This window comes from Balaenoptera physalus, assembly GCF_965194825.1.
Source record: "Balaenoptera physalus genome assembly, chromosome: 15".
Classification (NCBI taxonomy): domain Eukaryota; kingdom Metazoa; phylum Chordata; class Mammalia; order Artiodactyla; family Balaenopteridae; genus Balaenoptera; species Balaenoptera physalus.
This window is the reverse complement of record NC_138894.1, coordinates 59,082,671-59,098,161: the sequence shown is the minus strand read 5'-3', so window position 1 is coordinate 59,098,161 and position 15,491 is coordinate 59,082,671. Positions and strand designations below refer to the sequence as shown.

The 15,491-nt window shown below is 49.8% G+C and overlaps 1 protein-coding gene across 9 annotated transcripts in view; it reads left to right on the top strand.

Annotated features, from left to right (window-relative positions):
- The window catches only part of TTC7A (tetratricopeptide repeat domain 7A), a 178,599-nt gene that overhangs the window by 51,861 nt on the left and 111,247 nt on the right, over positions 1–15,491 (top strand). For 8 of the 9 annotated variants that reach the window (XM_082427710.1, XM_082427709.1, XM_082427712.1 and 5 more), the window contains 2 exons: positions 2,077–2,240; positions 7,466–7,634. In XM_082427710.1, the coding sequence (XP_082283836.1) occupies positions 2,077–2,240; positions 7,466–7,634 (333 nt within the window). Of the gene's footprint in view, positions 1–2,076; positions 2,241–7,465; positions 7,670–9,215; positions 9,325–15,491 lie in introns of all 9 variants that reach the window. The other variant, XM_082427716.1, reaches the window with a different exon arrangement.

Genomic DNA, 15,491 nt, shown 5'->3' with positions numbered 1-15,491 from the left:
GCTTGTCTGTAAAGCTTTTGATTTCTCCATCAAATCTGAGATCCTTGCCAGCTAGAGTAGTGTTGGTTGTAGGTTCTTCCCTTTCATCACTTTAGATATATCATGCCACTCCCTTCTGGCTTGTAGAGTTTCTGCTGAGAAATCGGCTGTAAACCTTATGGGAGTTCCCTTGTATGTTATTTGTCATTTTTCCCTTGTTGCTTTTAATAATTTTTCTCTGTCTTTAATTTTTGTCAATTTGATTACTATGTGTTTTGGCGTGTTTCTCCTTGGGTTTATCCTGCCTGGGACTCTCTGCGCTTCCTGGACTTGGGTGGCTATTTCCTTTCCCATGTTGAGGAGGTTTTCGACTATAATCTCTTCAAATATTTTCTCAGGTCCTTTCTCTCTCTCTTCTCCTTCTGGGACCCCTATAATGCGAATGTTGTTGTGTTTAATGTTGTCCCAGAGGTCTCTTAGGCTGTCTTTGTTTCTTTTCATTCGTTCCTCTTTATTCTGTTCCATGGCAGTGAATTCCGCCATTCCGTCTTCCAGGTCACTTATCCGTTCTTCTGCCTCAGTTACTCTGCTATTGATTCCTCCCAGTGTATTTTTCGTTTCAGTTATTGTATTGTTCATCTCTGTTCATTTTTTAATTCTTCTAGGTCTTTGTTCTTTAATTCTTCTAGGTCTTTGTTAAACATTTCTTGCATCTTTTCAATCTTTGCCTCCATTCTTTTTCCAAGGTCCTGGGTAATCTTCACTGTCATTATTTTTAACTCTTTTTCTGGAAGGTCGCCTATCTCAACTTCATTCAGTTGATTTTCTGGGGTTTTATCTTGTTCCTTCATCTGGTACATAGTCCTCTGCCTTTTCATTTTGTCTGTCTTTCTGTGAATGTGGTTTTCGTTCCACAGGCTGCAGGATTGTAGTTCTTCTTGCTTCTGTTGTCTGCCCTCTGGTGGATGAGGCTATTTAAGAGCCTTGTGCAAGCTTCCTGATGGGAGGGACTGGTGGTGGGTAGAACTGGGTGTTGCTCTGGTGGGCAGAGCTCAGTAAAACTTTAATCCGCTTGTCTGCTGATGGGTGGGGCTGAGTTCCCTCTCTGTTGGTTTTTTGGCGTGAGGTGACCCAGCACTGCAGCCTACCTGCTCTTTGGTGGGGCTGATGGTGGACTCTGGGAGGGCTCACGCCAAGGAGTACTCCCCAGAACTTCTGCTGCCAGTGTCCTTGTCCCCATGGTGAGCCACAGCCACTCCCTGCATCTGCAGGAGACCCTTCAACACTAGCAGGTAGGTCTGGTTCAGTCGCCTATAGGGTCACTGCTCCTTCCCCTGGGTCCCGATGCGCACACTACTTTGTGTGTGCCCTCCAAAAGTAGAGTCTCCCCTTCCCCCAGTCCTGTCGAAGTCCCACAGTCAAATCCTGCCAGGCTTCAAAGTCTGATTCTCTGGGAATTCCTCCTCCCGTTGCTGGACCCCCAAGTTGGGAAGCCTGACGTGGGGCTCAGAACCTTCACTCCATTGGGTGGACTTCTGTGGTATAAGTGTTTTCCAGTTTGTGGGTCACCCACCCAGCAGCCATGGGATTTGATTTTATTGTGATTGCACCCCTCCTACCATCTCATTGTGGCTTCTCTGCTGTCCTTGGATGTGGGGCATCTTTTTTGGTGAGTTCCAGCATCCTCCTGTCAATGATTATTCAGCAGTTAGTTGTGATTCTGGTGCTCTCGCAAGAGGGAGTGAGCGCACATCCTTCCACTCCACCATCTTGAACCAATCTCTGTCCCTCATTTTAAATTCTGAAATTCTGGGCTTGTTCCAAGTCCTGGGAACTCCACCTCCTCAAACACTGAACTACAGAAAATAAACCCAAGGGGGCAGTTTGTGCTGTGACCGTGGTAGAATGTGTGTTTTTTCTTTAAAGGCTGTTTAAGTGCATAGAAACTATGTCTTTATTTTCTCAGATCCAAGCCATTCAAATGCTAGGTTGGGGGTGGTTGGGTGGGTACAGGGGCGTGTACCAGTCTTCACATCTGCCATGTTCAGGGGACTACTGTCCTCATGTAGCCACTCTGATCCCTGCCCTGTTTTCCAGATGGCTTTGGGAAATTGCTCCTGGCCGAGGCCCTCCTGGAGCAGTGTTTGAAGGAGAACCACGCCAAGATAAAAGACTCTATCCCTCTGCTGGAGAAGAGTGAGCCGAAGATGAATGAAGCCAGAAACTATCTGAGCAGTATCCTTAATCACGGGAGGCTGCCGGTAAGTTGTAGACCGCCCACCCACCCAGCCTGGAGCTGTCTCTCCTCTCTCCTGCCTCGTCTCTGCTGTGAGGACCTCCTGGGGTCATTTGGTCACCTGAGCAGCAAGTGTCCCTTAAGGGTTGGCCTGCCCTGTTCAGTACAGTAGCCACTAGCCACGTGGCTTGTCCAAACTGAGCTGCGCTGTGAGTGTGAAACACACACTGGATTTCGAAGACTTAGTACAAAACACGGAATACAAAAGAGCATCAATTCTTTATATTGATTACATATTCAAATGATAATATTTAGAATATATTAAATAAAATGTATTATTAAAATTAATTTTACCTATTTTTACCTTTTTTAATGTGACTAGAAATGTTTACTAGAAAAATCTAAATTACACTTGTGGCTTGCAGTTGTGGCCGAAGTTATAGATTTCTATTACACAGCGTTTGGTTGATCTAGTTTGTGCCTGGTCCTTTGGCTTCTTTGAGGATCTCAGGGAAATAAAACCTCAGTGAATGTATGATCTAGTTGGAAACAGGCAAACATTCTGAGTTGGCTAGCAACGGAAGCACTCCATAACATGGCAAGCCAGTTCGAGTCCACGTGCATTTATTGAGCAACTACTATATGCAAGGCACTGAGGGGCAGTATGGAGGGAAGTATAGTCACAGCTCTCTTTAGACCTTTACTGCTCAAAGCATGGTCCACCCACCCGCAGTATGGGCATCATCTGGGAGCTGGTTAAGAATGCAAAATCTGATTCAGAACCTGCATTTTAACAAGCTCTCTTGGTGATTCTCAGGCACTTTCAAGTTTGAAACTGTTCTCAATTACCATGTATCCTGAACTATAATAGAAGTATGGGTGTGTCTTTAGAGACCAAAAGGGGAAATGATTTTTCAAGAGATGTTCCAAAGTAATATATTTCCTGACTTAAATATTTTATTGCAACCTACTATGTGCAAGGCATTGTGTTATGTACTTTGAGGGCAATAAAGATGAGTCCAGCATGGACCGTGCCCTCAGGGAGGTTGCAAGGCTACTGGGAAGATAGTCCTATTAAAAAATTATTCAAGGTGTACTGTGACACATGCTACAGGAGTAGCATACATGGGGAGGCAAGTCTGAGGGGGACACTCCCTGGGGTGAGGTGGGGAGTCAACTCAGGATTATGGTAGTGCTGGAATTGGACCCATCTGGGGGCTGGACCTTGAAGGAGGTCAGGAGGATATGGACATACACAGATAAGACAAGGCATTCCAAGCTACGGAAGCAGTGTATAATCAAAGAGCTCCTCTTAGAAGAATTTCCTTAAAGTATATCGGTTAGCAAGAGTGTAAGGTGGTGTGTAATTGGTGTAAAGGGACATTAGGGCGAGAGAGCGGGACTGGAACAGCAGGCCAAGAAGTGGGGGGCGTTTTCTGTAAGCAGTGTGGGGAGACTGTACTGGAAGTTTAAGATAACTGCGTTTAGACTCCTTGACAGGGATTATTGTAGCTCTGGGAGGTTTTGTCTCGGATGAAAATAGCTGCTTGACCCTGAGCCTGTCCCCTGATATCCTGGGCCCTCCAGTTCCTCATCTGCCAATCAAAATGGTTGGACTTGATTGATGGATCTCAAGCTTTTCCCACCAAGACCGTTTTAATTTTTTTCTTTCCAGTAGACTCTATTATATATTTAAAAATTCTTTTTAAAATAAAAATGACTCAGGCTTATTGTAAAAAAAATTCACTAAATAAATAAAGAGTTTGAATAATAAATACATCCTTGTTTCCACCCCTACCCCCATGCCCACTTCCGTTCCCAGAGTTGAGCGCTGGTCACCATTTGGTGTGAATCCCATATGCTTTCTTTGTGCGTTAACAAACACACATACACATGTGTGGAGCTTTCTTTTCTTATTAGTCATAGGATTCGTATTTGTGAAGTTGCTCTTTTGCACTGAAAACTTTCACTTGAAGCCTTCTGCATGCCAGTACCTCATTCTTTGTATTGGCTGAATGGTATCCACGTGTATTATTGTGAAAACTATTTTGTCTACCATATCACATTTATTAAGTACAAATTTTACCATGCTTGGGAGTTCCCTGGTGGCCTAGCGGTTAGGATTCTGGGCTTTCACTGCTGTGGCCCGGGTTCAATCCCTGGTCAGGGAACTGAGATCCTGCAAGCTGCGCGGTGCGACCAAAAAAATAAAATTAAAAATTAAAAACTGGCTAGCAGATAATTAAAAAAATTTACCATGCTTTATTAATCAAAGACATATATATATAGGCACCAATGAAATCGAGAAATTCATTGTTTTCCGAGCCAAGGCCAAAGACTTGCTGTTGATCAGGTAAAATAAAATATTAAAAATAGTTTGTGGGATTCTCTATCTTACCCCAAAGGCCAGGGTGTGGCTGGGGGGGATGCTCTTTCCTGGCAGCAGATGAAATCTCAGGTGGATTCCCCTGCATCCCGAGTAGCTCTGATGGGATGAGGAGGAGAGGTGGGTCCTGGGGCGCCTCCTCAGGGTAGTTTGGAACTTTCTACTCTTAGTCACCTCTGAGATCCTATACAGCTCAGTGCTTTGGAGGCTGGTGAAAATGAGCCGTTTGTCCTAACTTCTGTTATCCAGTGAGTGCCAGGCTTTGCACCCTCTCACTGGTGCCTCTCTGTAACCTTCTGCAATGGTATTTACTATTATCCCCATTTTCCAGATGAAGAAACTGAGACCTAGGAGAGGTTAGTCACTTAGCCAAGGACCACAGTGCAAGTCTTGAACGCAGGCCTATTTGCCTCTGCTCCCAAGTTCTCATGCTGTTTGCCATTTCCTGGTGCTGTCTCCGTAGTGCTGGAGTAGAAATGAAATAATGACTGAGAAACCTGAGCTAACGGTGGTGGTGATGTTGCCACTCCTGCTTTTGCAGGTTTCATTTTGCATCTGTGAAGTATTTCCTCATCTCTTCTTCCTCTTACCTGGGTATCCACATGAGGTCATTCTTCCCTATTTATTGACAGAGACAATGAGGCATAAAAAGACTAGATGACACGCCTGACCCACCCAGCAGAGGGACTATTCCCCAGACCCAGTGACTTCCTGCATAGCATCCTTCCACAGGACCCGGGCTCTGTGGTTCCCTGACTGTTGGATTGACAGGCCAGGTTCAAATTCAGAGGCATGGGTCCTGCTGAGTGTAGCCAACTTTTCATTCTGCCAAGTAAGGACATTAAAAAAGCCCCAAAACACAACAACAAAACCATACCATCTTCTATAACCATCACTCCATAAAAGAAAAAACAACACTGAAACACAAGACAGATGTGCTTAAGAATTAAGGGTAACGTTTTAAATAGTATAACTTTAGCTTTAGAAACATTCACCACATTGTCCTTAATTTTCTGCCAGCTTGGTGGAAGCTCTGTTGTCAACTGTCTTTGATCCACCAGGAACCACTCTGAGCTACACCCTGTCATCTTGCCCTGAAACGTGTCCTGAGCTTAGCTGCCCTTTTCCCCCTTTATAGTAGGACAGGATAATAATAATAATTACTCATGGCCTGTGTTTATCTAGCTCCTTTCTAAAGAAAAGTTCAAAGCTGTTTTCTGGACTTTGCCCTATTAATGCTCTTGGCATTGCTGTGCTGGGAGTTGAGGGGTGGCTGTTATTTTCTCACCCTCAGCAATGGGGAAAACCAGGCCAGAGCAGGGAGGAAATGTGCCTGTGGCTTGAGACCAGGGGAGCAGGGATGGCAGAGCTGTTGCTCAGCTTGAGGGACTGTGGGCCACATGCCTCTGGGGGTGTGTGATCTGTGGCCCTGGCCCAGGGTGTAGGCAACCTATTTGGGGAGACTAGCAAATCCCCTTGAAAAATTCAGCCTTTGAGAGTTAATCACTAGTCAACAGGCCAGGCATGCAGGGGCCCAGTGGGTCCACTTGGTAGAGACGTTGTAGGAGGTCAGCAGAAGGGAGCTCTCTGGTAGTCAGGGAGGCTTCTAGGAGGAGGTGGGCCTGAGGAAGTCTCCGAAGGATAGAGGAGGATCTGGATAGACCGAGGGGAAGGGAAGACTGTTCTAGATGGGGGCTTGTGTGAGCAAAGGAAGAACGTGTATTTCCAAAAACCAAAGACCAGTGAGGAAGGAGAATTTGGCTTTGCCGTGTTCCATTTCTCTTCGTTGGCTTCTGAGAGGGCAGTAGATGGCGAGGAGTGGTGGACGCCTTCCCTGGGGTCACAGGTTCCCCAGACTCTGCTCTCCCTGCAGGGAATCAGGGGCAACACCTTCCTGTTGGTGACAGAGGCCGGGGTGCTGACCAGCACTGCATCTCCTGGGAGCTCCGTGGACAGAATTGATGCTGTGTGGCAGGGGTGGTGCCCAGAGCCTGGCCAAGAGGGTGGTGGGTCGGCTGAGCACAGACATGGAGGTGGAGTGGCCTCAGAAGGTGGGAGCTCTGGGCCCGCGTCCAAGGCCAGGACTTTCAGGCAGGGCTGACCACATGTCCTTGGGCTCTGAGGGAGGCCCTAAGAGTCCTTGTGTGGGGTGGAGATTTGGGCGTAAGCAGCACTTGATCAAGTAGGGGAAAGAAAACCGGTTTGAATGCAGGCACTTGATTCTGATAAGATGAGGGCAGTGGCCTCATGGGCCTTCACTCTCCCCCTGTCTTCTGTCCACACTGCTGCTGTGGCCGTCTCCCCGCAGGGGTTCTGCTGCTTTGAGTGTGGGCTTCAGCTGCCTCACCTGCAGGACTCTTTCCAAGGCCTTTTACCTAGTTATATATTTGTACATATATGCATATATAGAGGAGCCCCCCCAGTTATATAAGCTTTAGGCCCCGCAAAACTTGGCTGGGCCCCTGACTGCCCACTTGTGTTAAGAACAAGTGCCTGAACTGAGTGCCAGCCTTGGGCCGAAGCTTCTGGGAGCTTCAGGAGAGAGGAGTCAGGGCCAGTCTGCAAGCTGCCCGCAGTCTAGTTGGGGGCATAAGGTACACGCACATGAAACAATTAGGGACTCGTATAAGAATGTCACTAAGAGCCACAGCATAGGCCACGGACTGCAGGTGTGCAGAGAGGGGAGCTACCCACATGTGTTTGAGGGTCGGGAACGCTTCCTGGAAGAGGAGGGGAGTTCTGAGCAGGATCGTAGGCAAACCCTCATGGCTCGGTGAGGAGAGCGTTCATTCTCAGGTCCCCGGTGGGGGTGGGGCTGGGGTCTCTGGGGCAGGACCCTGCTGACGTGGTCCTTGGCCTTTCAGCCACAGTACATGTGTGAGGCCATGCTGATCCTGGGCAAGCTGCATTACGTGGAGGGCTCGTACCGAGATGCCATCAGCATGTACGCGCGGGCCGGGATTGATGACATGTCCATGGAGAATAAGCCCCTGTATCAGATGCGGCTGCTGGCGGAGGCCTTTGTCATCAAAGGTAGGTGTGAGCACTGGCCGGGTCTCCCCAGCATTGTGCGCAGCTCGTTACACTCTGGCCCCCATGTGCCGGGAGCGGGTGGCAGCTGCAGGGCAGCAGTGCTGTGTTGAGGGTGGGCCTGCAGGGCAGCGTTTAAGACACTTAATCCCCGGGAATGCCCAGGCACTGACCAGCCAGGTGGATGCCAGGGTAACCAGCCACATCAGCACATGCCGGCTTATGGCAGGCGCTGGGCCGGATGTCAGGTCGGAAGACTCAGGTTCCTGCCCTGGCTCTGTCGACAGATAGTCACCTGACTGTGTGCCCTTGGGCATATAGCTCTTCACCTTTCTTGGCCTCAGTGGATTTACCTGAAAGACAGGGTCGTAATACCTGCCCTCACAGGGTTACCATGAACAAGAGGAATCAATTGTGTAACCAGGGTGAGAAAGGCTTTAAAAGCGTGCCACCCGTCGTTAGAGTGGCACTAGTGACTGGCGTTGGCTACAGATCAGGTGCTCGATGGCACAGAGCAGCCTGGCTCTCCTCAGGTATTTGCTGGGTACCTGCAGTGAGCGGCCCAGGGAGGCAATGCTGGGATCCTGTGATGGGCAGGTCAGAGAGCCAGTTCCCAGGGCGAGTGATGCTGTGGTGGGGAGCCAGGCACACAGGGTCAGTGATGTAGGAATTTCATCATGGGCGCTGTGGATGCCCACCTGGGGAAAGAGTGCCCTTGAACTGACCCTGAAGGTGTTACATGGCAGTAAAAGCCCTCCCCCAGACTTTGTGCTTCAGGCTCCATCTTCCCTGGATCCTTGAATCCTGGGATCACAGAGCCTGAGTGGTGGCTCTTGGTGGCAGTGAGGTCCCAGGAGCCCCTCTGTCCACACTGTTGCCAGGAATCTTGGATGTTTGATCATCTCTTTATTCCAGCACAAACCAACCCCCAGAGAAAAGTCTAGAAACACATGTGACCCTGTGGGGATTTGGTGTCTGGTATTGGTAAAGTATTTGTCACCTTCTTTTCTCTTATAGATGGGGACATTCTCCCATCTTAAATACAGGGAAACTGAGGCCCAGAGAGGGGATGTACCTTACCTGGAGTTACCCAGAGATTTATGGTGGATCCAGGATTGGAACCTCCACTCTCTGACATTGGCCTTGGACTGTGAGTCCCCACTCCCACGCCTCTGTGTCCTTTGGGTCCTGGGAGATTGACTATGACATCTGTGCAGGGCACAGCCTCCTTTAACCATGGCCGATGGGGCTTCTTGAGAGCTGTTTGTCCACCTGTGGGTCCCTGGGTCCCTTTCCCCATTGAGAGACTGTTCACACAATCCCAGGAAATCTGCTGAGATCTTCCCCTAGACAGACCTGGTGCCAGCCTGTGGGAGGCAGGTGCCCATCTGGGACAGTCCAGTGTGTGGGGTCTTCTCCCTTTGCTCTCTCATCCCCTGCTCTGTGCCCCCGGTACAGGCTGGTCTTGGGGGTGATCTTCATTTGGCATTTGGGTCTTTCTGGCCTCTTGGAAACCACTTATGCCATGGACTCCTGAACCTAACACCCTTTCTTAGGGCTCCTTTCCGGCACTTTTTCCTGTAGACCTGGCTCGGTACCTACTGCTTCCTGTCTCCTGCTCTCTACTCTTTCCAGCACGCCTCCAGCTTCTTGGGGGAACACAGGCCCGGTGGTCACAGGTGCTGCAGGGGAGGTAAGGAGCTGGGTGTCCCTGGCGTGGGCTGCTTCCCTGCCCCCCACTGACTGCTCTAGGCTTCCCACTTGCTTGCCTCCTCTCTGCCCGTCCTCCCTGTCCTGTCGCAATGCCTGCGCCCTGCTGCTCAGCATGCTGAGGTTCATCTGACCCTGTGTGTGCTTGAGACTGTGCACGTGGCCTCCAGGGTGTGCATGGTGTTGATTTTCCTGGGTTTGGCGGTACCTGGTGCGGCTCCCAATGCAGAGAGTAGGGGATGGGGATGGCTGGTCATTGGTCCTGACTTCATTTATGAGCATGGGGCTTGTCTTAGTCTGCTAGGTTGCCATAACAAAATATCACAGACTGGGTGGCTTAAACAATAGGAATTTATTTCTCACAGTTCTAGAGGCTGGGAAATCCAAGATCCATGTACCAGCAGTGTTGGTGTCTGGTGAGGGCTCTCTCCTTGGGTTGCAGATGGCCGCCTTCTTGCTATGTCCTCACGTGACCTTTCCTCCATGGGTGCTCATGGAGAGATCCCTCTCTCTTTGCCTTCTTATAAAGCCACTAATCCCATCATGAAGTCCCCACCCTCATGACCTCATCTAACCCTAATTACCTTCCAAAGGCACCACCTCCAAATACCATCACATTTCGGGTTAAAGCTACAACATATGAATTTGAGGGGACACAGACATTCAGGCCATAAGAAGAATGGTGGCAGCAGCATGCCACAGAGTTCACAGAATAATAATATATATTTATTAAACATTCCATGCCAGGTATGCCCTCATTCAATCCACACAGTAATCCCCCTCCCTGAGTAGATGTTCTCTTCATTCCCATGTTATAGCCCAGGAGTTACGAGTAGAGAGGTGAAGGGACTCTTGTGGATTTCACTGGAATTGGCAGAGCCAGGATTTGAACCCAGGCAGCCAGAGCTTGTAAACACCCCTTGATGGTGCTGCTCAGAATTCTAGACTGAAAGGAAACATAGAAATTATCTAGGTCAATTCTCAGGTTACAGATGAGAAAACTGAGGCTGGTGAAAGTGAAGTGTCAGTTAGTTTGTGTGTGAACCAGAATGCCCTGCCACCAGGCTGCCTCTTTTCAGGCTCTGTCAGATGCCAGGCGGCCTCCTGCGGGAGCCTGATATGCCCTCTCCCCAGCACTCGGCCTGGCTAGGCCATTACATCTCAGCTCATTTATCATCTTGCATTGGATTCTGCTCCATGGTTCCACTTGGTACCTTCCAGTGGGGCAGGGAGTTGAGCTCTCAGGCACACCTGGTTGGCGGGAGGAGGGCGGGGCAGTGTGTCATGGTGGGAGGGGCCTGAGCAGCCAGGCCTGGAGGCTCAGTGGGGGCGTGTGTATGGGTGTCTCAAGAGCAGACTCTGGGTCTCTTCAACCACAAAAGACATACTCAGTGCACCTGCTTTCCCCTTCAGAGCAGAGGGACTTGGCAGGATGTCCTCTGGCGGGTCACTCACAAGGACGTGGCCTTGCTCTGAAGTCGGGAGGACATGGATTAGACCAGAAGATGCTTTCTGATTCCCGGGGAAGGCTTCAGACACTGTCCCAGGAGCTTGAGAGAAGGGGGCAGTTGAAGCAGTCGTGGGTTTCTCTTGCTTGAAGTGCAGAAACATGACGTGCACATATGTATATATTGCTTGGTGGGAGGTGGGTGATATGTGACCCTCCAACGTCTCCAAGGGGAAAAAGGTTATTGTCCTTGTCAAGTTTGTTTAGAAACAATATGAACACCACAGATTTTTCACTAAGATAGAAAAATAAAATAGCTTCACTTCCCTGTCTGAGCGAACTGTCCCCCAACATCACAGCTGGGCTCAGACTGACCTGGTCCTGCCAGGAGCGGAGGCCTGGATTTTAGGGCCTCATGTTGGCCCCCGGGAGGTGGGCTGGGCCCTGTTGGGGCCTCTGGCTTTGGAGGAAGATCTCCTTCTCCCCAGGTCCTGCTTCTAGCCCCTCCTGGCTGCCAGGTTAATGGGTCTGGCCTGCCCTGTGGCCAGCTGCTCCCAAGTCACCTGCCGGCCCTGGCAGGGCTGAGGGCCCTTCCCCTGCCTAGCACAGTCCCCCATTTGGTCCCTCCTCCCCCAGTGTTCCAAGCTCCTCTGGTATACCTGACTTCGATGGTATACCCAGAAACTTGAGGCGTGGACCCTTCCCCTCTGGAACCTGAGCATATGATTGTCGGGGGCGGGGACATGGTAAGGGTGCAGGATTATCACATGTGCACCACCCAGGAGTCTAGAAATGTAGACTCTCAGGCCCCTCACCAGATGTATTGAATCAGAATTTACATTTTAACAGCATTCCCAGGTGACGTGTATGCACCTTACAGCTTGAGAAACACTGCCCTGGAACTCTTGTTTAATAAATATTGATATTTGTTGGCTGGTGGGTTAACTTTCAGTTGATCTCTGTAGAATGGGAGGGAGTTGTTACATGCCCACTGTATAGATGGGGAAACTGAGACTTGCCCACGATCGTGCAGCCTGTGAATAGCAGAGCTTGGTCTGGTGGCCAGTGGTTGTCTCCCAAGCCTGAGTCCTGCCTATGACAGAGGACCCCTCCAGAGGGGTTACCTCCAAGATGCATTCGCACAGACAGAGGAGGGTATGGGACATCCAGGAGCCCTGAGAAAGGAGAGGTAGGTTCCGGGCACTTACTGCAGAGCCTGGGGGCTGGCCAGGATGGATGATGCCTTTGGGCACTGTAATTCTGCCCCTGAGGGTAGCCCAGAGGGGGGCCCTAAGTGGGCCTTGGGGACATGGGGGACTCTAGCAAGGTTAGACCCACAGCAGGGTTCTTTGGGGGGTCCTGGAGGAATCAGGCCTTTCCCAGGCCGCAGCCTTAGCTCCCGATGGGGTCCGGTTTTCCTGCCCCTTCCAGCACTACCTTCAGCAGGAGCAGAGAACTCCCAACTCCGACTGTCTGATTTGATTCTCAGCCGTCTCTGTTTTTGTCCACAGGCAAAAAGGGCCTGTTTGCAAAGCTGTGTCATTCCGAACGGCTGCTGGGAGTGCAGCTTGCCCCTTTCTGTAGGCCTTACTGTGGGCCCCAACACAGGCTAATTACCCTGAAATGTTCTACCAGATATCCTAAAGCTCCAGCCTTCATGGCCCAAGGTCTCGCCTCAAGACAAAATAGGCTGCATTTCAACTGGCATTGCTGCCGCCTTGTATCTGGAATTCCAGTTTCTTAGCTGAGAAATGGCAAAATCCTCACTCCCATACCTGACCTCAGCTCAGCCAGTCCTGCACTTCAGGAATTGTTCCTCTGACATCATGCTTCTAGGGATTGGTTTCTGTATAATCAGACTTACGGTTGTAATGACAAAAATGCAACCCCAGCTAGCTGGAAAAGCAACAACCAAAAGGGGGAGGGACTGAAGATGTATGGGCCTATGTAACTAGTAGGTCGTTGGGGGCAGATAGCATCAGACATAGCTGGATCCAGGGACTCCACGTGTTGTGGTCCTTTTCAACAGCTCCAGGTTTACGTGGTCCTGCAGCCTAAACTCACAACCTCAGGAGGAGAGAATGCCTTGGGGAAGGTTCTCATTGACCTGGTTTGGTCTCATGCCCACCCTGGAACCAATTTCAGTGACCAGCATTTAGGTGGCTGGTTTGGTGCCCGTAGTGGGATTTCCCCACTTAAATCTTGTGGACTGAGTTGGAAGAATGGTTCCTCAAAGGAAAATCAGGGTGCTGTTACCAAAGTAGGTGAAAGGTATGGAGGGCAGAACCCCAGAGCTCAGGCAGAATTGACTCTGCTCGGGTTACACCAGTAGTGACCAGGTGAGGATTTGAACTTGGCTCTCTCTGATTCTGGCTTTGGGGCTCGTCCCTAATGCCCAGGGAGTACTTGTTTGACTGACACACTCTGTTCCAGAGAGGGAAGTGAGTGAGACCCAGCTAGCTGTGGGGCCTTCCCATGTGAGCTGGGAGGTGAGGCTGAACCTTAGGAGGAATCAGCTGCAGATGAGTGGAAGAGGTGCCTTCCAGGTAAAGGAAAAATCCAGAGAGAGGCCCCTGGGAAATGGAGGTGGCTTGTTTGGAGTGGGGTGTTGTCATACCTTTTTGGAGCTAAGAGAGGTTGTGCATGGGAGGACTGGGAAATGAGGGGGCATTGAGAGCCCAGCAGGAAGGCTCAGGGTCTCCCTTTTGCTGGTGTTCCAGAACTTTGGCCTTAGGTAGCCATACCATGAAGTGTGGCCCAGCCTGTTTCCCGTAAAGTCAGCTCACCTGTTGGTCAACACGCTGTCTGGGTCCATCTGGAGCGGAGCGCTCTGGGCCCTAGACTAGGCAAAGCCGTTGTAGATCCAGGTGACAAACTGTCCTCTTTTCTGTTGGTTTGAGTCCTAAGGGGTAGCCCCAGCTATGACGGATGTGCAGGATGCTTCAGGGACTGTTCTTTCGACATGTCAAGCCTCACCCAGTTCATCCCCCAAAAGCACCAGTGTCATTGTTCACCTCTCAGAGGGCCGTTCTGTGGCAAACGGCTTCTTTCTCTCCTCCGGCCTGTGTTGCTTCCCTTTCTCTGGCGCTCGCTCAATGTGGTGATGATGTGGAGAATGACCTCCCCATTTCTCCAGCCATGAGTCCTGCCCTGAGCCCTAAAGACCTAGTCGTTGCTGCCTAATTTGGGGCTTGTTGTGTCTGTGGGCCCCTTGAAAACCAGCGCTGCCCTGTGTTTCAGCCTAGCAAACCCCTTTGCCCCTTGTTCACAGCCCAGCACCAGCAAGGCCACTCTGGGCAGGCTTGCCTGCTGGCTGACCGATAGAAGACCTGCCTGGCTATGAAGGAAAATGCCCCCGGTTCACCCAAAATACGGCAGTGAGATGCTAAATTGTGAAGGTGCTGTGAAAAGTAAAAATGTAAAAAACATTAGGCAGCTGTGAGAATTATGATCTGCAAATTCTCTTTTCCTCACCCCTCAAGATTTTTTTTTTTCTTTTTTTCTGTTCTTTCAGCCTCTGAAACCCCCAGCTCCTCTGCTCTCACCTGGGATTTTATGGCTTTAGTAAAACTTTCAAAACTAAAAGAACACCAGGCTGCTCCTAGGGCAGGACATGGTGGGATATTGGTTTGGGGTTTTTTTTAGTCCTGGTATGGCAGGAATTAACTGTTTATTTTGGCTTCCTTCTCAAAGGGGCGTGGGCCGTCTGCCTTGTGGGGAAGCAGGTCAGCACTTTTGGTGCTGCTGCCCTGGCCCCAGACTGTGGTCCACGGAGTGAGAGGCTGGCCTCCAGATGGAGAGGAATGAGCAGATGAGGGTGTCTTGGAAGGAGGCTGGGTGTGTTAAGTGTGTGCTTACCAAGCCTTCATTGAGGTTCTGCCTGGGCTGCGAGACACGAAACAGGGCAGGAGGGTAAGTGGACTCATGGAGGGAGACCATGGGGAGTTGGAGTGCTTTCTCTGCATCTTCTCCTGGCAGGCCTTTCCTCCATCGTTGAAGGTCACCCCAGAGAGTAGTCGGTGGAGGTGTGGAGTATGGACAGGGTTTTGAGGGGTGTATTTGAGAAACCAGCACCGACACAAGGGCCCATCCCTGCCAGGTTAGACAGCTATAATTCAGCCATTGGATACACATGTGAAAGGTAGGCCCCCGTGCGCTGGCCAGAAGCCTGAGATGTGGGAACCCCTGGTGGGTTACCGAGGGTAAGGAAAGACGCATGGAGTCTGGGCCGAGAGAACGGACGGTGTTGAAGCCAGAAGACCTGGATCTAGTTGGCACTTTGAGCTGAGGGGTGTTGGAAGGAGTATCTTCTCCCTGAATTAGATTTCTCGTTTGTCATTCTAGGGAAAGGCTAAACCCCTACATAAGAGGTCATTTTGAGCATCACTTGAAACATTTTCTGAGAGCGTACTTTCTGTTCTTTATAAGATCCATCTAATTTAATTTTCACACCTACCCTATGAGGTGGGCATTGTTAGTGATCTTATTTTGTCTTTGGGGAAACTGAGACTAAGATCTCTCTAAACATTTTGAGGTATATCCTTCCAGTCTTTTTTCCTATAAGTTTTTATGTTTTAAATGAAAATAAGTTCATACAATCATATATTTTATATGCTTGTTTTTTAAAGTTAATATTTTACGAAATAGTTTCTAGTATACTTCTACATCACTACATAAAGTAGCTTTATAGCATTTCATTATAA